The sequence below is a fragment of the Cynocephalus volans genome, chromosome 11, assembly GCF_027409185.1.
Source record: "Cynocephalus volans isolate mCynVol1 chromosome 11, mCynVol1.pri, whole genome shotgun sequence".
NCBI classification, from domain to species: Eukaryota; Metazoa; Chordata; class Mammalia; order Dermoptera; family Cynocephalidae; genus Cynocephalus; species Cynocephalus volans.
In genome coordinates, this window is record NC_084470.1 from 101,902,666 (window position 1) to 101,928,074 (window position 25,409).

At 38.0% G+C, this 25,409-nt stretch overlaps 1 protein-coding gene and 1 pseudogene across 1 annotated transcript in view; one reads left to right on the plus strand and one right to left on the minus strand.

Moving 5' to 3' along the window:
• The window catches only part of AIDA (axin interactor, dorsalization associated), a 41,359-nt gene extending 24,899 nt beyond the window's left edge, over positions 1–16,460 (plus strand). Inside the window, exons 7-10 of the mRNA XM_063113680.1 lie at positions 9,298–9,420; positions 11,540–11,662; positions 14,365–14,482; positions 14,627–16,460. Coding sequence (XP_062969750.1) covers positions 9,298–9,420; positions 11,540–11,662; positions 14,365–14,482; positions 14,627–14,723 — 461 coding nt within the window. The 3' untranslated portion in view covers positions 14,724–16,460. The remainder of the gene's footprint in view (positions 1–9,297; positions 9,421–11,539; positions 11,663–14,364; positions 14,483–14,626) is intronic.
• A 2,269-nt stretch (positions 16,461–18,729) lies between these two features.
• Positions 18,730–25,409, minus strand: part of LOC134390171 (transport and Golgi organization protein 1 homolog) — a 38,757-nt pseudogene continuing 32,077 nt past the window's right edge.

Consider the following 25,409-nt stretch of genomic DNA (forward strand, 5'->3'; position numbering starts at 1 on the left):
TTTCACATGAAATGTCAGTTAAGTAGGCTGTTCTGCAGCTCTTCATGTTCAAAGCATCTGGCCTGCTCTTTCTTGAAAATACTGCGGCAGTTCACCTTTCAACTCCAACACCTGTTGATAACTCTTCCTTGCTTGCTGTAGGAGATAATGGATTGCCCATTTTACCTATGTCTCCATATGAAGCACCTGCCCACAGACTCATCCAAGCTTTGCCAATGTGTTTATTATTTTTCTCTAAAATGTAATACAGTGACACTTGCAAGTCAACTGTGCTTCAAATCACATATTTCTGATAACAGAAAAATAGGCTGCAATGAAAAATACTAAATTTCTAATAGCTGTCAATAAAGAAAATAAAAATAAAATGGGTCAATGTACTCATAACCTCTGCGTATACAAACAACTTTAATCAGGTATAATTTTTATTTGGCAGACCTAGATATAATATTATGTAAAAGATAATGGCTCCTCAGATTTTTTCAAACTTTTAAGATAATTGAAAAATAAACAAACTTCTTATAATTTCAAACACTCTCTCTTGAAAGCTTGGAAGACTTATGTTTCTCACCTGCTAATTAATTGCTAATTAAAAGAAATGGTGTATGTATTTTTAATATTTAGTACAGTTTCTACCTCTAAATTGAATTCAGTAATTCAAACAAATAAATGTTGTCTCCATAATGTTTCATTTATATACATTGCAAATTGCAAAGATTTTCTATTGCCAGATTTTAAGACACATTTCTTTTGTTATCAGCCATCTACCAAATATTGTAGCCAGTTTGAGCAATATCATTATTTTAAATTGTGTTAAAAATTTTCCCAAAATAATGCAAAGTAATATCGTGTATATCCTTTTTTATTACATTTTGGCAGCACAAAGAAATGTGCACTAAAAAAAAATATTTGGATGACAGAGAGACTGAGTTGGTAGTACTGGATATATGAATTTATCTACAAGTGTGATAAATCTAAAACAATGGAAATCGGAATACATAAAGGAACTTCAAAAATTTTGTGGAAAAATAGAATTAAAAGATAATGAGAATCTTTCCATGAACTTTTTGAAATACCCTCATGTATGTAAAGGATTAGAACAGTGCTTGGCACATGATAAGTGCCCTATAAATGTGGGCTTTTTATTATTTATGCAGATTTTCTGCATGGAAGAATATTATTTCTGATCCTTGCTCTAGATTTGATAGCAAATGAGCTAGTTGGAAAAGTATAGTTTACACTGGATCGTCTATGATTTCTTTTGTTATCCCAATTGCAATCTTCAAGTTTTATGAATATAGTTACTTATTCTCATATCACTTTACATAATTGGATATAGTCTTCATTTGGAAATCTTGCTTTTAATATATTGCCTTGCCTGCTACCTTTCTCATCCAACCCAGGAACTGCAGATGGTATCATATTATCCTAGTAATTTTATCTTGTTTTATGCATATTATAAGGCTGTGCATTGATATATATTTTCAGGCCATGTGTTTATTGGAGCATAATAACTTCTAGAGCTATAAAATACATATATTCTTTTAACAAAATATTTCTTCCATAAAGATATATTATTTACTAGTGTAAACAATACAAAAGTGAACAGTTATCCGGACCTATCTTTCAGGATGCTTACTATGTAGTCAGCATAGGCAGAGCCAAAAGTATATCATCATGGCCACAGGCATGCACAGTATATAACAGATGAGCAAAAAAGGGCTGAGGGAGTTCAGCAAGGGCAGTCTAGCTAGAACAGAGACTCAAAGGGTGTGTAGGAGTTGACCATGCAGGGAGAGAGCCCATTGGAAACCATCGTGGAGTACCTTGAACAGACACTTCTCTGTGTTATCTGTAGTCTTAATTACATATGAGCTGCAGCTCTTCTGGGGTGAAATGTTTTACACCCTACCTTGAATTAGAGAAGAATTGAATAAATTAAGTATCTTCAGCCTTGAAATTACTGCCTCCATATTAAATTGTTTGAAATATAGTTAGTAGTTAGATTAAACCTTATTACAGTCTAAGGCAAAAAAGTTTGTTGGTAAGGGGAAAGAAATATAAACACTATCATTTCAACTAAAAGCTCTAGACAATTAGGTTATGAAACTGATTCACCTAAAGGTAGAAAAAGTTAATGTTTACTCTGGAAAAAATAGTTTATCATAAAAGGAGAATCTGTTGTTGACTTTGAAAGTTGGATAAGCAGTCACATTTTTTTTTTCTTTTAAAAGAGGACCAGTAAGGGGATCTTAACCCTTGACTTGGTATTGTCAGCACTACGCTCTCCCAAGTGAGGTAACCGGCTGTCCTTATATAGGGATCTGAACCCGTTGCCTTGGTGTTATCAGCCTTGGTGTTATCACACTCTCCCAAGTGAGCCCTGGGCCGGCCCTAGCAGTCACCTTTTGACTGTCAAAAAGTAGCCATAATCAATGTAAAAAAGACAAAGGGCTACTACCATCCTTAATATTAAAGAAAATTTTAACTTGTGATAACAAAGACAGCAAACACATTAGAAACTTGGGCAAAAGACATAAAAATATAATGCACATATACATATACACCAAGATGTACAAATAGCCCTTAAAAATATAAAAAGATGCTCAACTTTACTCATAATCAAAGACATGCAAATTAAAACTACTGTTGCTGAGGCTGTGGGGAGACAGCTACTCATTAATTACTGGTGGGAATAGAAAATGGTACAGTCCTTTTGGAGGGGGATTCAGGAATATCTGACAACAACAACAGAAATATGCATTTTCCCTTGGCCCAACAATCCTACTCCTATGAATTTATTTTGAAGATACACCTCCATAATATGGAAAAAACACTTGCATATACACCAGGTTCTCTATTGAGGGTTTTTTTTATAATAGTAAAATTTTAGAAATAACTGCCATTAGCTGAATAAACTATGATACATAGAGTACTATAGAAAATAACTAGGAAAATCTTCATGAACTGATGAGTGATTTTTCAGAATATATTGTTAAACTAGCAAAATATATCAAGGCAATTCATATTAGCATATTAAGGAGAAAAATCTCATGATCTTCTCCATAGACGCAGAAACAGTTTTAAATTAAATTCTAAATCCATTTTTGATTTTAAGAAATTTTTAGCAGACTGAGAACAGAACATTCTTTTTTTTTTTTTTTTTTTAAAAGATGACCGGTAAGGGGATCTTAACCCTTGACTTGGTGTTGTGAGCACCACGCTCAGCCAGTGAGCAAACCGGCCATCCGTATATGGGATCCGAACCCGGGGCCTTGGTGTTATCAGCACCGCACTCTCCCGAGTGAGCCACGGGCCGGCCCGAGAACAGAACATTCTTAATCTGATAAAAGGTAGCTACATGACACTGAGACCCAAAATCATATTTATTGGTAAAATTGAAAGCTTTCCTTTTCAGATCAGGAAGAAAACAAGGGTGCTTACTATTACTGCTTTCATCAACATTATTTTGGAAGTCCTAACCAGTGCACTAGGCATGAAAAAGAAATAAAATATAAAAATCAGGGGGGGAACCCTTCTTTTTATTTGCAGATGTTATGAATATGTATGTAGAACATGCAAAAGAACCTATAGACAAATTATTACTATTAATAAGAGAGTATGGTTCCTGCATATAAAATTTGTACATAAGAATTGATCCTGTCTCTGTAAATAAGCAACAGTTGCTCAGAAAACGAAATATTATTTATAATAGTGTCATAAAATATCAAGTACCTTATGATAAATCCAAGAAAAGAAATGTAAGACTTTTGTGATGAAAATAATAAAACTTTATTGAGGGAAATTAAGAAGTCTTTAAAAAAGGAAGAGATATAAACCAATTCATGGATTGAGAGAAGTACTTTGTAAAGATGTGACTGTTTTTAAAATTGATCAAAACTTCACTGCAATTCCACCAGGTTTTATGTTTTTGGTTTTTTAAACAAGAACTTTATAAGGGGTTTCTGTAATTAACAGGGAAATGTGAAGAGCCAAAAGTAGTTGTCTCTTGAAGACTAATACCAAGGGGGAAGGACTTGCTTTACCAAATGTCAAGACTTTTTATAAAGCTGTAGCCATTAAGACCCTGTGGTAGCGGTACAGGGGTAAGCCACAGTCCAGCGAGATGTAATGGAGGACCCGGAAACAGACCTTCTCTTGATTTATGATTGAGGTCAGTGAGGGGATGACAGTCTTTCTAGTAAGTGGTGCTGGGACAATTGAGTATCCATGTGGAATAGATTGAAATTGGGCTCCTACCACACACCACAGATAAAGATTAAACCTAGGTGAAGTATGGAGTTAACTGTTAATGGCAAAACAGTAAAGTTCTTATAAGTTAAGAAAATACCTTTGTGACTTTGGAGTGGGGAAGGATTTCTTGAATAGGACACAAAAAGCACTGACTGTAAAGGTAGAGAATAAGAAATTTAACTCTATTAACATTAAGAATTTATCACAATCAGAAGACACAATTAACAGAGAAAAGGCCCTCTGAACATGTAAAACTAATGTTCGGTATAAGAAGTCAGCAATCGTTTTTGTCTTTTGGGAGAGACTGACTTAGGTGTGGGGTATAAGGAGGCTATAGGATGTCGGTAATGTCTTTCCTGGATCTGGTACTAGTTACAAAGTTGTGTTCACTTTGTGAAAATGCAGTAAGCTACACTTAAAATATATGTGTTTTTTTATATATATATTTCGATACAAAGTATTTTTAAAAGGAAACCACTAAGAAGATATTTGTAAAATGTATATCTAACAAAATGCTTATATCAAAATGTTAGAGACCTCCTACAACTCAAAAAGGAATAAGATGGACATTCCAATAGAAAAATGGGCAAAATAATTGAACAGACACTTCAGAAAAGAGGAAGTCCAAATGCTCAATCTAATATGAAAATGTGCTCGACCTCATTAATTTTGGGAGAAATGCAGATTAAACCTAGGCCAACATTTCTCTACACCTAATTGGCTAAAATGAAGAATCTGGCAATATGCAGTGCTTGTGAGGGTATGGAGCAGTGAGAGTGCTGCTGCCCTCGTGCTAGGAAATTGGTACAAGCACGTTGGAAAACAGTTTGTCATTACATAGTAGGGAAACAGGTCACATACTGTGTGATTTACTAATCCCTCTGTTTCGGAAATATGTGCTTATGCGCACCAGGATATGTTCTCAGGAGTGTTTATATAGCAGCATTAACAATATCCAAAAACCTGAAGCAACTCAAATGTCCGTCATTGGAAGAAAGGATACGTCAGCTGTGGAATATATACAACGAAGTACTACATAGTAAGAGAAATGAACAAATTGCAGGTACTGGCAACAACTTGGATAAATCTGAAGTTCAAAAGCAGGCAAAACTGTTATTATATAGTTACGATATAGGATGCTTTTTAGTAGTTATTTAAAAAGCTGGACAGTGGGAGGGATTCAGAAGGGGCATTGGGCGGAGGGGAGATAGAAGGTTCTCCTGGGGTAATGTTTTATTTTTGACCTGAGTGGTGGTCACATAGATGCTCACTTTCCAGTTTTTTCATTAAACTGTATACTTGTTTTATTTGCTTTTCTGAATATGTGTTAGATTTCACAATTAAAAACATTAAAAAGAAAAGGCTAGACAGAGTATAATAAAAGACCTTTTATTTTTAATATAAGGAAACTTTGATTATTGAAAATGTATTGATGGAGGGGGAAGAAGACAGAATAACCACAAAAATTCCTTTAAGTATTTAAGTCAAGTGAACAGATACGACGTGGGGGTGAGGGAGGTGGGGAGGGGGAAGAGAGGAACAGGTAAAGGGGCATGAAAATGAACTACAATGTATTTTGAGAAGTAAAATTTTTTAAAAAGTGCTCTAACCAACTGAGCTAACAAGCCAAAGAAAAAAAGAAAATGTATTGAAATGCAGCGAAAGATTTGTTGAGACCCATTCCGTATGAAAAAGTCATGTTGTGATTTTACTTTTCAGATGGTGTTAACACTGCTTTTGAGTGTTTCATTTTGTTTTTCTACTTTTTGTACTTACAACTTTTTGTTGGCCAAAGATTCTCTTGCATAGGTATTGTCAGTTAAGACTCTTGAATTTCTACAGTAATGGAAACAGAGAATATGGAAATTTGAAACTCACAGATATTCTTCAGTGTTGAAAAACCAAGTTCAATCTCTGTATCCAACAATTCTCTTAGCCACATCTTACACACAGAACAGAGCAAAAACTTTGATTTTGAACTTTATTTCTGCTTGGAGCAATGCTAATTTTGTAAGGCAACTTTTCCGAAAGTCTTTTGGGAAGAGACCCCTTTGAAAATCTGATAAAAGTATGGACATTTTTTGCAGGAAAATTAAGAAAAAAATGTATACACCCACATATTTAATAAAATTTGAAAGTTGTATCTTAACTCTCTGAAGCTCATTCCATAGATTCCATTAACAGCCCGTATTCTAGGGACACCTTCATTTGTAATAAGTCAGTCAAAAGGAGACAGCAAAAAAGGTCTTATGTCATGTACTGTGTATATTTAGAATCGTCATCCCTGGCCCATTTAGCCCTGTTCATGAAATGGTGGAATGAAGCCTCAATCTTTCCCATTTCTACATTTTCTGTGTTGTGTTCATACTTATTTAAATTAGAAAGTCAAAACCGTAACACATTTTTAAACCAGTATTATTTTTTTACAGCTTTATTGAGGTTTAATTTTCATGTCATACAGTTTACCTACTGTAAGTGTGCAATTCAATATTTGATAAAATTATAGAGTTGTGCACCTGTCACCATAGTCTAATTTTATAACATTTTCCATTGCCTCCCCAAATTCCCTGAAACTTGCTTGCAGTCAATCAAATATACATTTTTAATGTAGTTTTTCAGTTTTAAAAGTTTAATTAGTATATGGAAAAGATATCAAACATACAAATTGCTTTTGTGGTTTTATGTGGCATTCTCAGTAGTACTAATTTCTGAGAGTATAAATTGTACAGAATAGGATGAGTAAAGGAGTGGGAAATTGGACTGTAAAATTATTCAATTAAGTACAAATTAAGTAATAAGTATAACTATTAAGTTGTAAAGTATTATCTCTCTCAGTAGTAACTAAAAGAGGGGCTAATTTGTTAGTTCAGTTGGTTAGAGCACAGCCTTATAACACCATGGTCACAGGTTCGAATCCCTGTTCTGGCCATCCACCAAAAAAAAAAAAAAAAAAAAAGTTAAAAATAGTAACTAAAAGATTTGTTGATCAGTTCTTTTATTAAATTTCTCAAATGTAAGGATAATGTAACAAATGTTTAAAAATCTTATCCTGTCTGTGTTTCTACTGCTTCATATTGAGATTTAAATGATATTTCATGAGTATATTATGTTACTAATTAGGTGATAATGTATAAGTGGGCTTCCTGGAGTGACTTGAATTTTTTTAAAAATTTTTTAAATTTTTTTTTTTTTTTACATTCTATGATGTTGCAGAGCAGTTGGGAGGGAGGGGGAGAGGGGAAAGGGGAAAGGGGAAGGAAATGGGATGGAGGAAGGAGGAGGGGTGGGATTGAGGCCTGTGGCACCCCCACATTCCCACAGGGGAGACCAGGGGGCTTCCAGTAGTGGCTTGGTCATTGCTGGGCTGGGTGCACATGTCAGGGGAGTGTGGCAAAAGCCCTTGCCTCCCACCTCCCCAGCTCAGGAACCCCAGGGCCCTTCTTGCTGCGGTTTGGTGGTCATTGCTGGGCTGGTTGCTGGTGGGGGTGTGTGTGGCCAAGGCCCTCAGCCTCACTGCCCCAGCTTAGGAGAGCCCGGGGTGCTTCCTGAGGCCACTCAGTGGTCATTACTGGGCTGGTTGCTTGTGCTGGGGGTTGTGACTGAGTCCCAAAGTCCCCACTGCCCAGCTCGGGGGAGCCCAGGGCACTTCCTGCGGTGACTCAGTGGTTGTCACTGGAATGGTTGCGCTTGTCAGGGGTGTGTGGCTGAGGCCCCAGGCCCCCACCATGGGGACTGGTTGCAGGTGTTGGGGGGCATGGCTGAGGCCCCCGGCTCTCCCCCCTTTCTAGTTTGGTAGCCCAGGGGACTTCTGGTCCTGCTAGGTGTTATAGGTGTTCTTTGGTGAAATGAGACCTTTATTAGTTAATATCAAACTTTGTCTCTGGTAATGGGTACTTTGTTTTTTCCTTCAGTTCTGTGTTTGATTATTTACTGTTCCCACCACTCAAACTCTGCACTGGAACTAATTTGCTGTCCTTTACTTACTTCTAAAATGGAGGATCTTCCTGTGGAGACCAGTACTTGAGCTCTGTGGTTGAGCTGAATTGCTGCTTTGCTGCTGATTCCCTGGGGGGGCTTTTTGTGCAGCTCAGGTTTTAATGGTTCACCTTATAGGTACTTCCAGTTCTAGTGAAATCCAGTGCACCTGGGTTGTGTAGAAACTCTGGTCTGGGCCTGAGTCTTTTCATCAAACTGCAGTCTCTTCCTGACCAGTCTCCTCTGAGTGGTCCTTTGCTGATTGGGGGCAGATCAGCTGTCCTTGCTGTGCCCAGTGTTCTCCTGGTGGGCCCATCTCCCCCACCACCCGTGCCGCAAACACTTCCCATGGGACGGGTCATGCTCCAGTCCTTTGTGATGACTCCTTGGCCTCTGAGTGGCTCCTTTTTTTCAGCTGCTGTGGCTGCTCACTCCTGTGTGGGTCCACAGGAACCCTATTAGTGGTCTTGCTGGTCTGGGGGCCACCATGGCCCTCTTCTCCCCTGCCATGCCACCTCAAAGCAACTCTATCTGAAGGACACAGCTGTAGCCTTTGCCAGCTCCTGCTCTGTGCGCTCAGCAGCTCCAGCCTGGAAGTGGCCGGGATTTGAAATGGTTGGAGGGTTTTTTCTTTCTCTCATTGTGGCTTCTCCAACTTTTGTGCACTCCGTAGGTCTCTCATTCTCTTCCCTTGAGCTCTAGCAGCCCCAGCTTGGCTGTCACTGCTTTTTTGTAGTTGTAAATTGGTTGATTTGTGGGAGAGAGTGATGCTGGGGACCATCTATTCCAGCAGAAGTCTCTCTCTGACTTGAATTTTTAACAAGCTTGAATTAATAATTTCTGCTTTTGTGGTGAATATGAGAAATGGAAGTGCAGATTTAGCTTGTGTATAATTAAACATTTGTCTGAAAAGAATAACATCAAGTGTTGGGGAGTTTCTGAAAACAAAATAATGTGTGGCTAATTACTATGTCAGTTAAGAACAAGGCTGTGTCTTCTCTGTGTCTGTTAAAATATTTGCTCTGAAATTACTGGTAGAGCTAAATTTTGTCCCTATTTCTCTGTTGCCAGGTACTTTATTACCAAGGTTGCCATCAGAACCAGGGATGACATTACTCACTATCAGAATTGAGAAAATTGGCCTGAAAGATGCTGGGCAGTGCATCGATCCCTACATTACAGTTAGTGTAAAGGGTAAGTGACTTTGTTTACATTTACTTCCTTTGGAATGGGGTAGGGGCTTGTATCTGTAACAACTCATTTTAGTTCATTCTACAATGAGGTGAAATCCCTGGCAGAGATTGTTACTCCTTCACTGATCATTTCTGACAGATTTGCTAAAAATATTTTCCTAATTTATAACTTACACTCACTTTCACTTTTGAATTTTGCTTTGTATATGAGGGTACTTCAGAAAGTTGATGGGAAGATTCATACTATCTTTAAATTATATTTTGTCACAAACTTCTTGAAGAACTTTTGTATTTTTTTTATTCCTAAAATCCCATCTAGAGTGCTAACTAGACAAACACATCATCTTTAATAGCAGGTACATCCTCAGGATGCAGATTAACAGACTGTCCCCCATCTTCCCAGGTTGCGTAGTTTTCTTTGTAAAGCCCAGTGTTCTGTTTTCCCAGTTCTCCATTAGGCCCTCTCCTTCCTATCTAAGAGAGGTTTCTACGTAGGAGAGTCCTGCAGAGGTGGGTGAGAATCATCAGTGGAGACAGGGAAGTAGTCACACACACATGACATCCATGCCCTGAATGTAGGCCTGCAGGGCATTAAAAAAGTGCAGTATTTCTGAGGGAAACCACAGTGGTTCAATTCTTTTGTTACTGTCAGGTATTTTATACAGTACTTTATAAAGCATTTAACAGTCTTTTAAAAGCAATTATTGGGTGATTGAGGATGAAATTGTCATACTGTTATCCAGAAATAACTGCACAATTAATCCAAGTGGCTTACTTTAATCTGTAGTTTGAGGCAAATCAAAGAAACATATGGGCTGAAATTAAATGGAGGGAACTTTTGTCAGTTGTGGATATAAATTCAGACCCAAGCGTTCATTAGTTCAATTAAAAGAAAAAGGAATTCAGGCACAGAGAAGAGTTTTAGTATGTAGTGACCATGGTCCACAGCTGTGATACTTTAACTTCTGATGTTACCAGTTATCAAATATGTGGTTTACTGGAAAGTATTTATACTGTACATTGTGGATAGGTCATTTGCAAAACTGCATAAGTGCTTCAGGAATGTACACTGTAAAACACAAAAATATTTAATGATAACGTTGTAGATGTTAATTCCCTTTTTATACGTGGTGAACTGAAACATGCTTTTGTTTAAATATCCTTAAGAACTGAAATAATCAAATGTTCTAAATTGTTTTAAGTTCTCTAAGACAGATCTGTTGAATAATACATAAACACTGAGTAGTCATTAAAATGAGTCCATGTTGAATTTGATTAAACTGAAAGATTCCTGAATCCAGGAAATTAAAATCATACACAATAAACTCAGTGTACTGTCTGGTTATGTAATTCAGGTTATGTCATAGCAAATATAACTAGAATGTAGATAATATAGTCAATTTATTAATTGATGGGAGGGTTTTATTGGCAGCTCTCATGTCCACTTCTGGTCTTTTTTTTTTTTTTTTTTGTCTTTATTTGTGACCGGTAAGGGGATCGCAACCCTTGGCCTGGTGTCACCCGCACCGCGCTCAGCCAGTGAGCGCACCGCCCATCCTTATATAGGATCTGAACCCGCGGCAGAAGCGCCGGTGCGCTCCCAGCGCCGCACTCTCCCGAGTGAGCCACGGGGTCGGCCCCACTTCTGGTGTTCTGATTTGAACACAACAGGGGAATTCTGATAATGTTAGATTTAAAGGCCTTTCAAAGCCATACACTTGATCGAGGTTGGAAATTAGGGGCAAGGGACCCACTGTGGTGTATTATTCACATTCCATATTTTTGTTGCACATAAAAATGTATTGGCCTATCCCCTAAGGAAAACAAGAATCCTTTTTACTTCTTAACTGTAAAGATCAAATTTTGTCTTCTGCAAGCTACAAGTCATGGCCGTGCTTCCTCCTTCCCTCTCTACTCAGCTCCCTCCACCCACCTCTGTGGACACCACCAGCAGCTCTTCATGTACCTATGGTCAAATAGGGATTTCTGTTAGCCTAACAATCTCCTCTCAGCTGTCTCCAAGCCTCTTTAGGAAATATAACCCTTTGCAGTGTGTTTGCAGTTTTTGAGTCTTTGTATTTAAATGCTCCTGAGAAGAAACTTAATTTTTTTCTCTTTAGATCTGAATGGCATTGATTTAACTCCTGTGCAAGATACGCCTGTGGCTTCAAGAAAAGAAGATACATATGTTCATTTTAATGTGGACATTGAGCTCCAGAAGCATGTTGAAAAATTAACGAAAGGTTTGTAATCACAAATAATTGGCTTCCTATGAACAGAGCCCTAATTTTATTTGCATCCATGTGCATAGTGAACCTAGCACATTTGGTATCTGGCAGAAATAATTGTCACATAGTGTTTATTGATTTGAATAAAATATACATTTTTTAAAAATGTGGGAATCAGGAATTGTGTTATCTAGTTGTATAATAACACTTATATAATAGAACATTCTTTGATAGTAAAAATTTTGTTGGCTTTAACAACAAAACAGTGAAAGTTTTTGTCATAATACAGAGTTGAGGGAAGCAGGCCTTGATTAAGTCTATCATAGTTAAAGACCAGTGTTTTTCTTTCAGCTGCATTTATTAAGGAAAGCTACCATAGCTTGCAGTTAGCTGGCAGGAAGATGGGAAAGGACAAAAGCAGATTTTAAAATGGTGAGGTTACATTTCCAATCTAAATAATTCTTAGGATTAAATGCTTCCCCATGCCTTTTGCCCAATGGGAATGTCAGTGTTCTCTGAAAAGACTTCAGAATCCCTTTATCAGCTGGAGTTCAGTTGCAGTGTCTGAAATCTTCAAGCTCTGCGGGAAGCTTGTACAAGATGTACAAGTGCTTTTTGAAACGATTTCCTCAGCCTCTGAAACATCTGATATTTTACTTCTTCAGTCTGGTGCTGCTGCCTCCTCTGTCTCCCACACTTACCTTTCAGTGCTCCTGATAGAACCACGGTTCTCAAAGGGTGCCCTGGAGCAGTAGCACTTGGAACCTTGTTAGGTGCAAATGCCTGGGCTCCACCCCAGACCTCCTGAATCAGAAATCGTAGGGGTGGGCCACAGCAGTCTGTGTTTCGCGAAGGTGCTTCTATCTGCTACACCAAAGCTAGAGAGTTGCTGTGTTGGAGGAATATGTAGATAGGAAGTGCTTAATGAATAATGTTGAAATTTCAGTATGAAGTAGGCTTCCGAAGAATGATATTAACAGTTTTCATTTCTTTAACTCCCTTTAAGAAATGTTTCTGATGTGGAGAGAAGGTACATTGTTTCATGAGCTAACTTCTCTTTTATTCCACAGTGTTCTTTATTACTTACAAGATGCTAAAAGTAGGACTATATTCAGAATTTAACTCTTCATTTTCTCCACATTTGAACTTATTTATGGTTACTGTAGTTATAACTGATATTAATGCTAATGAGCATTCATGTTTACAAGCATTTCAATTAATCTCTCTAGTATATTCTAATTTCACATTTTGTTCGTTCTTATAAATAGCATGAAGTACAAACCTGTGCATGGCAGGGATGCAGGAGATATATTATTTCCTGGTGATGCAGATGAATGAAAATTTTTAACTTCCTCAAAATGATGGTAACATAGTTGGACTTTAACCCTGTTTTCAAATGCAACTTTATTTTTATTCAGACAGACCTCAGACACAATTATTAGAAGGCGATGGGTCCCCCAACTGAAGAACTGAGACATGTGATCTGCTATCTTAGAAATCTCTGAGGTTTTTAAATAGTAAAGTGCCTCTGTTATTGCTGTGGGAGGGAGAAGAGAGGTCACCAGTAACCTCACTATTGTAATCCTTCTGGGTGTGTTGGGAGTAGTTGGCTAAATATACCCCTCTCCTTCACCCACATTCCATTGTCTCCTGAGCGGTTGGGTTTTCTTTCCTTCTTTGACATGTGAGGTGCTGCATTTGGACTTGAGTGCCAGGGCTGTACGCACATTTTAGAACATTGCTAAACTTCTGGTCACTTATAAGTTTTGTCATCAGTGAAATTACTAGATGTAGGTTGTCTTTAAAGAGCCAAGATATATAGCACCACTCTGGTTAAGGCAGTATCAAGAAGTAGCCAGTTAAAAGTGAGACCCTGACTTCCTTCCATTAGTTTCCATGCTTTCTTTACAAATTAATTTTTCTTAGCCACATTGACGAGGCAGTTTATTTCTTATCTTTAGCTTTTTTCAGCAGGTTTATGGGGAGAGCTTATCTGCTGGGCTTTGGGGACATAGCACTGTCTAAGTTTTTGTTATCACTTGCTCATTGGAGGAGAGGGGCAGATAGACTTGCCCTTTAGATCTTTGTCTTCCGCAGCACTGTCTTGATACAGACATATGCAGTTCTAGGGAAGACAAAACAGTGCTTTGAACACTGAAAAACATATGAGGAAATGGGTAACATTTTACAGCTGAACCAGCATGTGATATATGTTGTTCGAATTCTAATACAAACCCCCAAAATTAAATTTTTCATAAATTTTTTTTTTCTGAGGGAAGAGAAACAGTTCAAGCTGAATTTTTTTTTAGGAACTCTTTTAAATGTCTTTTCTACCTAATGAGTTTCTATGACTATTGTTGATACTTAACAAATATCTTCTGTGTTCCTCTTGTAGTATTTAATATTGTATATTCTTTAGTGGCTTATGATTCTACTTGTGTACATAACACATAGATTTTTAAGTCAGTCTAGCATGAGAGGTTTTGCTGTACTTAGTAGAATTGGATGATATGGGAAATGTCACTCAGACACAGGAGAGTCCAGGGTGATATAACCACAGCAAGTCACAGTCATATCAGCAGAGACTGTTTAACACAGTTTACTTTGTAAAATTGTGCCAACCTGTTGATTGTTCATATGCTTCTGTTGATAAAAGAAAACTAAATAACACACAAAAAACTTATCTGTGGTTTATGTGGTTTGTTTTGATTCCTTAGGTGCAGCTATCTTCTTTGAATTCAAACACTACAAGCCTAAGAAAAGGTTTACCAGCACCAAGTGTTTTGCTTTCATGGAGATGGATGAAATTAAACCTGGGTCAATTGTGATAGAACTGTAAGTGATGTGCACACAGAATTAGTACTAATTTAATGGTGACTAGCGTATCTTTCTTCTTAGTCCACCTTATCCACTATGTAACCTTGGAATAGATCGGTCATCAAAGTATTCAAAACAGTGGTCTTTCTGTTGTGGTTTCAGGTACAAGAAACCCACCGACTTTAAAAGAAAGAAATTGCAGTTACTGACCAAGAAACCACTCTATCTTCATCTACATCAAACTTTGCACCAGGAGTGATCCTCACATTAATGACCTGGAGCTTCTGTGAATTTGACCACTCAGTAGAGACCGTCTTAGCTCTGTGTAGCATATTCACACTTCAGCAGGCAGGAAGGAAGCCACACCCATGCCAGTAGGCCAGAGTCCATTGCAAAGCTGTACCACAGAATTCGAAGTTCAGCACATCACCGACGTCTAAGACTCCTTTGGATACAGGTTTATTGTAGATTTTGAAACATGTTTTTACTTTTCTATTAATTGTGCAATTAATAGTCTATTGTTTGATTTACCACTACTCCTATCCTGCTTCCTAGAACAATACTGTTTTGGGTAGGATGTGCTCGTCTTCAAACTTAATACAGCAATAAGAATGTGCTAGAGTTTACTCATCTGTTCACCTTTGTTCCAATATGCTCTTTTGATTTGAGTTAATGTCAAAGTGTGGGTAGTATATCAAACTGTTTTGAGAGGAATTGGACCAGTTATGATGCCTAGGAAGGCCTGTCTGGAAATTTATAGGCTGCTCCTCAGAAGTGGCCTAAATTCACCCTGATCTGATAAGTTTTCCTGCTTAGAAATAGTGTGCCTTGGCCAGATCAGTATCCCAGGTGAGAGTGTTCCCCAGGTTGTAGCTGTGATTTTTCTCCAGATGACCAGATTGTTTTTCTGAAAGTGAGCATATTTTTAGTCATATTGATTAACTGTTCTTCTACATCATTGTTACTCTTTCTGATAATGATTCTAGGGTTAACGTTGGAACCGTCTCAGCATAATTACAAATTTTTAGATGGGTTTACATTGTCTTCTAAATCATATAATCTAAAAATAACTGATTCAGATGCTAGCAAGATACTTCAGGCATAACTGCTGTCTGACAACTGATTGTGAAACCTTAAAACCTGCATACCTCTTACAGTGTTGAGTATGCAAAACCTGGAAAGATAAGTCTATTTTTTTTTATATAGCTAGATAGGATTGCCATTTATTTCCTATTTAGATATATTGACATTCATCCATATGAAAACGTGCAGGTCATTAGCTTATTATAATTTGACTATTTACATTACTTTTGACTTAATAGGGCATAAATAAAATTTTCATAGTACACATGAGGTGGATATCTGATACACAGAACATTAAGATTTGTGGTCGGCTCTCTGGGGTTAGCTGTAGAACCCACGTATTTTAACAGTCACTATTTTAAATGAGCAACACATGAGAGAAATGCAGTGTCAGAACCTGGCCTATGTTTAGCCTAGTGCAATAACCCTAGTCATACCACTCAATGTTTGCTTTTTAAAGTAAGTAACTACAAATAAGTTGTTTTAGCCCTTGCACTCGAGAGAGCTAGTTTTTACTTTCAGTTGTCTATTACGTCAATTCTGTTGCTAGATGGACATTAATAAAACTGAGAGCCTGACAGAATTCTCAACCAAATTTAGTTTTGTCTCTCATATTGACTAGATTAATTCCAAATTCTAAAATAATTCAGTCTACAATATCTCTAGAGGATAAAGAATCTGCCCTAGTAAATTACTTTTTCACTCAACTCTAAGCCTATGAGTTGTCAAATCCCCAGACTGTGAGCTCCGCAAGGGGCAAGAACCGCGATTTTTCCATGTTGTGTAAATTTTATAAGGTGCTTGGCAGCACTCTGTACCCTGTGGAGTACTCAGTACCTTTTGTTTGATGTTGCTGACGAGACCTAAAAAATAATCCCTTTAAAAACCTACTATTAAAATGTAGCAAAACTGATATATTGTTTTTTCTCTTTTCTCTTAGATCATAACACATGTATATAAAAGTGATCATTTACATGAAGAAGCATGTTATCTGTCACATAAGTATGGTGCATATGAGCTACAGATGCCTTGAAGTGTGATTAGCTCACCCTTTAATTCAGACCTGAATGAAATGACAAGAAGAGTGCTTATCTTGAAGCAGTTGACACAGAATACTGCACATTCCACAAATTATTTAAATCTGCTTTCCAATGAAAAAAGTCAGCCATTGAACAATAACCACAATTATAGTAGAAATGCTTTCAGGCTGATATATTGCTGCTTATTAAATGCAACAATTTTAGCAACAAAATCCGGACACACTGTTAGCAGGAGATGACTTTGGGAACAGATGTAACTTCTGAGATGGAAAAGTCTGATTTAACCAAGGGTGGTGCTCGCTACACTGCTGTATGTTGGCAGCTTGCTTTGGGCTTCGCAGAAGTGGCACGGTCAGGAGGATATGCAGAGAGGCGATCACAGTCTAGTTCAGAACTGCTCAGATAAGCTACCTAGGAATCGTTCTACCCCTTACTGATTTTTCAATGATATGAAATATAGATTAGATTAAACACCAAAAAAGGTTTGAGAAAAAAATACTCCAATTTTGAGTGAAAAATTAGACTTACCTTTCCTACTTGATTATCTTCCCAGCTGGCATAATCTATATTTAAATGCTATTTAACATTAGAATTAACTTCAGCATTGTTTTGTGTCTTGAAGAGATTGATATATTTGAAAGTTGTGTTTGTGATAATCTTATTTTATATGGTTAAAAATGACCTACGTTATTCTATGGAGTTTTCTCTTAGATTTAATTTCTTCTATTCTTGATATTAAATGGGAGGACATGTAGACTAAAAATCTCTTTTCCTGAATAACTTACACATTCCTCATGAACTTGAAAGAGTTGTCTTCTTTCACAGGTCCTTATCTTTCTAATCTACTATCTTCAGTAGCAGAGTATAAAGAGAAAATTTGGTTTCATGTTGATGCTTTTGCTCCTTTTTACAGGGTGTTCTTGGTATGTTCAATACCACAACAGTGACAAGTCATGCTCTAGATTTCAGTAATATCATTACATCCCAGAACTGCAGAGAATGGAAGAATATAGTCTAGCAGTAAACAAAAGTATCAGCCTTTTATAATTTTAACTTAATCTAACTCTTAAACTTCTTAAAGTGTGCTATTAAAGTTCCTGTATTTAAAATGTCTGAAGAGTTAGTTCTTAAAAGCATTGTTCTTTAAAGACACAGTAGTAATGGCTATAACACTTTAAGAACAGTGCAATTTCAGATTCTCAGATTTACAGATTTTTAAATAAAATACCAACGTTCAAATATTAATTTTGGAATAATATCTATCAAAGCAAAGAACTGAGTTCAGCCCATGGTTGCTGACTAAGGCCTGTTATGAGCCTCATAGTCCTAAACCATTCTTTCTCATGGTACCATTCTGTAATCTCTTTTGTCATATTCCTTGAAAATCATTGGCAAGGTAAGGGAAAGATAGTAGACTGTGTACATTTTTAAAAAGGCATATCCTTACTTTTATGGTCACATCATTTCCATTTTCTGTTACGGACCCTTAAGTAAGAATGGTAAAAGCAGGGCCGGTCCCGTGGCTCACTCAGGAGAGTGCGGCGCGGGTAGCACCGAGACTGCAGGTTCAGATCCTGTATGGGGATGGCCGGTGCGCTCACTGGCTGAGCATGGTGCAGACAGCCACCAAGCCAAGGGTTACGATCCCCTTATCAGTAAAAAAAAAGAAAGAAAAAAAAGGTAAAACCAAAACAGCATCAGGTCAGACAACTCTTGCTACTAATGTAAAATCATGCTTGGAAAACCATTCTCAATATGCAGTGAAGGGTGGCATGGTTAGCTTAGTCAGTTAGAGCACAGCCTTATAACACCAAGGTCAAGGGTTTGGATCCCTGTACCGGCCAGCTGCAAAAAAACCCCAAAAAGCAAAATAGGCAACAAGAGAAGCAAGCATGTGAATGCTGTGTAAGTGACCACTGACTTCTTTGAAATAAAAGAAAGAAATCACTTGTGGAATTCACGGGTGACTTTTAGGTTGAATCCTTAGCAGTAAGCAACAGAGTGTGCTGCCAAGTCACCATCTTTAGTTCTGAAGAGTTTCAGTTTACATGTTCCCCAGATGTCACAAATATCATGATAATCAAATGAAACAGACACTTGGGAAATATTAATAAAACAAACGTTTATTAACTATTACTACAGAGAACTTCAGCAAGAGTGGAGATAAAGTTTAGTGATGTTTTAGAAAACATTTTTAGCGTAACAGTCTTAGAAACACCATTGCTATGTATTTATCTGGTGCATACTAAAAACTGGATAATGGAAATACATGTTCTTAAAGCATTTCCACAGGAAATGTACTACACATCTGAAAATTGAAAGGATGCTCTAGCTTAAGAGGTGATTTTTATCTAGCGAGGAAAACCATATTTTTGAATTGTTTGGCTCAAAAAAGCACACGGCCAATGCAGCTTAGTTGTAAAACAAACATCTTAAAGTGAACTTCTGGATTTGGAAACCAATGAAGTCCTTTCCTGTAACGAGTAGTGTATAGTCCACTTTCTCCCCAACCGTCAGAGGTTATAGTTACGGACTCTGCTTTAGTGCGCTTGAACAGTCCTGGCTATTGCTCTGAGAGGCAGGTAAAGGCTCCTCTCTTGAGCCCGAAGGCAGTAAGTCTCTTGCAGCAGGGGGTGGTGGGTAATCCTGGGGGCCATGGGATGGGGGTGGTAATCGGCTACCAGGAATAAAGTACTCTCTCGGGCCAAGAGAGGCGAAAGGACAAAATGGTGTGTGTCCTGGTCCAAATCCCCGAGGGTCAAAAGGCAGGTCCCGTCTTCCAGGTGGAACGCCTGGTGCATATTCTCTTTAGTGGTGGACGCATACCAGGACCTGGAAAACAAACATTCAGTCATGTTAAAGTACCTAGGAACATATCTAAATTAAGATGATTCCAGGTACATTAATATATTCTCTAATTTCTCACAACCCTAGAATGTCAAGTGGTGGCATCCCGGCTTTATAAATGAGGCAAACTGAGGCTCAGCATTTTTAAGTTACATGCTTTTGGCCGGCCAGCCACGAAGGAGCACAGGCAGGATTTAAACATGGCTCTACCTAGCTCCACACCTGCATTCTTTCCACTATACAGTCTTGCCATCTTTTTCTCATAAGAGCTCAATTTGTACTTGGACGTACCACTATACCATACCAAAGTGACAGATTAAGAAATAGTGCTTCCCTGCAACAAAGAAATTTTGATAAAGGAAACTCCATTGTCTACTACTGTAAAAATCCATTCAATAGCTCAGCATGGAACTAACATAGGCCATCAAATTCAAGGCACTTGCCCTGCTGGAGAAGACCTTCTAGCTTCATCCAACTAAATTCAGCAACATTCACTGGATAGCTATTACATCCTACCTTCTCTTTAAAAACTCCTTCTCATCTATTCCCAAGTGAGGAGTGAGGCTTTAACCTTTCCTTCTTTTGTGTTCTGTGACCCATTTCTTATGCTTCTGTTAAGGGTGATCACAAGCTTTATGTTGTAGAATCTATGTGTCTGTGACCTACAGGACATCTTGAGTAAAGGGATGTGTCTTAACCACCTTTCTATCCATTGCACAGCCTGGTACATAGCCATGGGTGTTTAATAAACACCTGCAGAAGTAATATTTCTGCCTATCACTAGCTTCTTTCCTTGTCTAGATGAGATGGTTGCTGCCATCTCAGTACAGGGAGACTGTGTAGCACTCCATGTGTCCTAAGAACTTGAGCCAAAATTGAAATGTACTCAGTCAGCTTTATCCTTGTATTGCAAAGCCCTGCAATAGCAACTGTTTTAGCGAGGAACAGAGAGAAAAGGTGAATATGCTCTACAAGTCAGTTACTACTATTCAAATCATCATACCGAATGGTGGAGGAAATGGCCGAGGCCAGAAAGGCCCGCAGAGCTGCGGAGGTGGTCCATATCGAGTGGGTGGTGGGATGGGGCCTCCAACCAGGGAGCTCATGGGGGACAACCCCGGAAAAGGAGGCGGGGGGCCTTTAGGAGCCATGTTAACCTGCAGAATAGAAGCAATTCAAGTTTTGAAAATACTTCGGTATGACGGACAAAAGCACCAACACCAGTAAAAGGTAAAACCCAAAGAAGCAGATGTCAGACACCTGTCCAAAGAACGGGATCAGTGCAACAAACTCCTACCCTCCCCCGCTTGTTCTCACTGACAGCTTAGAGAGGTTGTAGGGAAGCCACAGGAGTGCACGGTCTCACTGTAAGCGTATGACCGTTTGTGTCTGCGAATGGAAGGGAAAAGCAAGAGGACTGTCAAAGGCTATCAATGGAGATGCCTCCTGATTAATGAAGAAGCCACACCCCACACACTGTGATGTCCCTGTAAGGCACCGCTCCCTCCGTTCACCACAATAGCTCTTTATTTCCACGTTAAGAATGCAGAGGATAAAAAGGAATGAAAAATCCATTCTCTACACACGTCCCAGTAGCTACTAGTCAGAGTACCTCCAAAAGGGCTTTCGTATATCTTGAATTCTCAGATCTCTAAGTACCTAAGTACAGCCATCTTATTTTCATTATGAGAGAACAGAGTTTTAGATAATTTGCTGAAGGGCCCCCAGCATGGAAGAGGCCAAGCTGGAATTCAATACCAGGTTTGCCTCCAAGCCCTTGCTCTTTCCACCTGTGCTTCGCCTCTAACAAAGAGGTCTCTACTCTCTCTAAAGTCCTCTGCCTCAGAGGGCTTTTGGGTCTTACCCAAGCTTCCCTTGGATAAAGAGATCTCTCAAGAGATATGTGTTCCTGGAGTCCTGCCCTGGGACTCGGAAGTATCTTCCAACAGAAACAATGTCATATATACAATTAGGCAGGCACAGCTCTACTACTTACCTTCATTCATTAGAAATACTATATATTATAAGATACTGACTAATCATTTCCTATGGTAAACTGGGTTGGAAACTCTAAATATTTAAACTTACTTTGATTTCAACATAGAGAAGCTCTATGAGGTATGATCAGAAGACTTACCAGCTATAACAGCAACAGAAGTAACAAGAGAATATAGTTATGTGAACATAATTTAAGGCCACTGCTGGGAACGGAATCAACAGGTAATTACAGATTTTCACTACTATTTCACTTGCAGCAAACATTCTTCTGTTATCAATCTGTGATTTCAGATCATTCAAAGTAGGCTTTGCCAGGGCCGGCCAGTGGCTCACTTGGGAGAGTGTGGTGCTCATAACACCAAGGCCGTGGGTTCGGATCCCTATGAAGGGATGGCCGGTTAGCTCACTTGGAGAGTGTGGTGCTGACAACACCAAGTCAAGGGTTAAGATCCCCTTACTGGTCATCTTTAAAAAAAAAAACAAACAAACAAAAAAAGAAAAACAATGTAGGCTTTCCCTAGCGTACAAGTGGAGAAATTCTTAAATAGCACTCTTCCAAATGAAGATATAATAATGATGGGTTTTGCAACTTAAAATGAATTTACTTTGCGTACGAGCATTCAACACTGAATCACACAATATAGTTGAAATGATGAATTTTTACATTTTTAAAGTTAATTACAATTATAGCAGATGCTCTGAACACGTTAATTGTCTAACCAAAACAGGCAAGAGGAGAAAAAAACAACCAACCAACTAGTCAGATTTCACAACATTCCCAAATCAAGGACAAGAGTGAGATCAGTAGTGCAGTGCAATTTAAAGCCAAGTATATTAGTACTCCTCATATCCTATCCAGAAATACACCAAGTACAAACCAAGTCCAGTCCTCGACCTCTATGTACTTACTGCTCTTGGATGCTCAGCCAAAGAAGTAATGCTGGGAACTGAAGGGCCTTCCGGCTCTTGGGGAACACTTTGCTTTTTAAAAAATAAACAATAGAACACACAAAGAGGAGATGAGGCAAAGGCAGAGTGCTGTAGGAAAAGCTGAATGTTCCTGAAATACCGAATTGTAATTCACAACAGCTGCAGCATTTACCTTGCCCTCGTCCATCACCTTAGAAGGGGAAGAGCGTCTTGAGTTGCTGTTCATCACGGCAGCTGCACCAGATCCTGGGTCTGTCAAAGGTCAGAGTACTTATTTAGACTTATTTTGATTGTACACTGTGAAAAAATCCTCAACTCACCTTCCACCATGACTTTAGACTCTTTGAACACACTTAGGTCCCTTACCAGAGGCAGAGGGTTTCCCAGACACCTCAGAAGACCATTGAGGACGAGACAGAGGCCCGTCCACTGACCCTTGAGAAAGAGATAACTGAGCCCTTGAATGTGTTTTTTCAGAAGAAATAAACCAATTGTGGACAGACCTGGGTTCAACTCTACCTAGAAAGCGGCATTAAAAATGGGTCTCCCAATACAATTAAGGGAAATCACTTGTAATTTATGCACGGGCTTAAAGAATTAAAATAAGAATGGTTGTGGATTGAAATAACAGCAATAAACCCTGCACATTAGGAGCACTGGTCCTGTACTTCATTTAAGCTTGATATAATTCTATAGGCTGATTTTTTTCACTATATAATCTGACTTCAATATCTTACCTAGCATTATAGACATATTTAGGATTTTTAAAACAAACTTACAGTACTTCAGCTTATAATGATGATATATAGAAGTATATATCCTGCATAAACTATAAAGTTTTAAGGCTACTTTTATAATATTCAGGAGAGGAACCTCACATTTAAAGATAAAGGGTTATAATTCTCAGTAAAAAGTTAAAAGAAACAAAAAACAAGAAAAGGACCTCCACAGAAATAATAAGTAAATGCTTTCTGTTCTAAAGTAGATCTTGCAGTAGACTATCCACCAAGACAAATTAAGAAATTTGCTTCTGTCTACTGGAACGACCCAAATTCTAAAATGTTATTTGCATTAGAAATCTTGAATAAGAGGGAACGTGCACTCTTGAAACAGTTTATTTCAGGGTCACATGTGAATGCTCACCAAATTCTCTTCGAGGCATATCTCTTCGGTTGAGCGTTGCGAAGAGAGGCCTCCCGGGTGGCTCTGCTGCCAGTGGAGGGGAGCATTCTCCACCACTCATAGGGGATGGGCCAAACGAGCCATTGTGGCTCAGAGGACCTGAAGAAGACAGCGTCTTGTTACCACTTTAAGAACTTTCTTTTCTTCGGTAAGTTCTTGGAATTATTTCTAGGGCATTATAACTATTACACACAAAATAAAAAGTAGTTTATATATGCTTTACACCAAAAAACAGAGTGCTGCTTTTTACAAAATGTTTCCCACCTCTCCGTGGAGGGTTTTGTGTGTTTGGTCTTCCTGGCATTGGTTTCACAATCAGAGGCTCTTCTTGCTGCAGTGCCACCTTCTGAGTTATTTCGAATAATCTTGAATATAGAGAAAGAATGGACTTAAATATGAAATAGAAATCAATTCCTTATTAGAGACCACGTAGTACAGCCTTTAAAAAACTAAACTGCATTGAACATAGAGATATCAAAATCACCTACTTGTGACTCAGGTCAGCGGCTTCCCTTTTCTCTTCAGCTATAGCCCTTTCTGCAGCACGAAATTTTACCTTTAGGAGAAAATATATATAAATTCAGTTGTGGTAGATTACGCACAAAGTAAAGGAAAGAAAGAAAATCTTACCCAGTTAGCATGCAGTTTTTTTTCCTGAGCAGCAATCTGAAAAGATACACAAAACATATGTTTTAGAATTCATTATAATACCCATTATAACAGTCTGTATTCGAAACCAAAGAATTCTGCAACTGTAGGGCAGTATAATTATTACCTGGTTTCTAAATGAGCGCTGTGCTTTCTGCAATTCTTCCTCCATTTCTTCAATTCTCCGTCTAAGAATTACAATTGTTTTTACCAGTTAAAGCACAAATGGATAAAAATTCAAACAATCTGGCCACATTCCCTATACTCTTAACAACTGTACCCTAAAAGACTTCATCCATACATATAAAAACATATTTATGGTTATATAAATAGACTACAACAATGATGAAAACTAATGCTACATAATTTCCTTATTATTTAATGGCTAGAAATTCTGAGTGGATGGAGATTATGAGTTGATAAATTAGTTTCCTTATATGTTCTTCAATATGTTCCCAAATAATCCTATTAATATCTTCCTTGATAAAGCTTTTTTCCCCCTTTTATCAGAAAACTTCCGAGAGTTATGACTACTGTATCTATCAAATGACACAGTAACTTTAATGGCTTTTGATACATCCTACAACAAATTGGTCTCTTAAAGAATTACTGCCATATAGATTCCCCTCCTCCCAAACTGTTTGCATGAACCAAGTGCCCTTACAGTCTTGCCAGCACTGGGAATAAAATTTAGTTTTTCTCTTGTGTGAACTGAAGGTATTCATGCCCACTGACATTTATGCTTCTGTACAATTATTTTCTTCTACTCAATGTAAAAATGGTTATTAAAAAAAAGCTAACACTAGTTTCATTAGCCATTGACCCCACCTTTAGAAGCGTAACTCACTTGTAAGTTTTTACTTCCTCTGCAGATAAAACCGCCTTCTCATCAGCAGTTGACAGCTGCTGCTCTCTTTCTTGCCGCTCATACTCTTCTTGACTCAATTTCCTAAGAAAAAATGGGTTGTCAAGTGAAAGTGTTTCTCTTTCTTTCCAGCAGTCTAGCTGAAATCTCTATTCAAATGTCACTTCCCATCCTACTCTCAAAAATACACAGACATAAAAAGTCATAGGAAGGAATTCAAACCTGCCATTTATGGATAAAAATCAAACTATGGCCTGTTTGAGAATCACCTGCATTTTCTAACTCATAATTCTCTGCTCACTAATGAATGAAACAGATGTAAAAACACAGTGGGCAATCTCTTGTGCTGGAG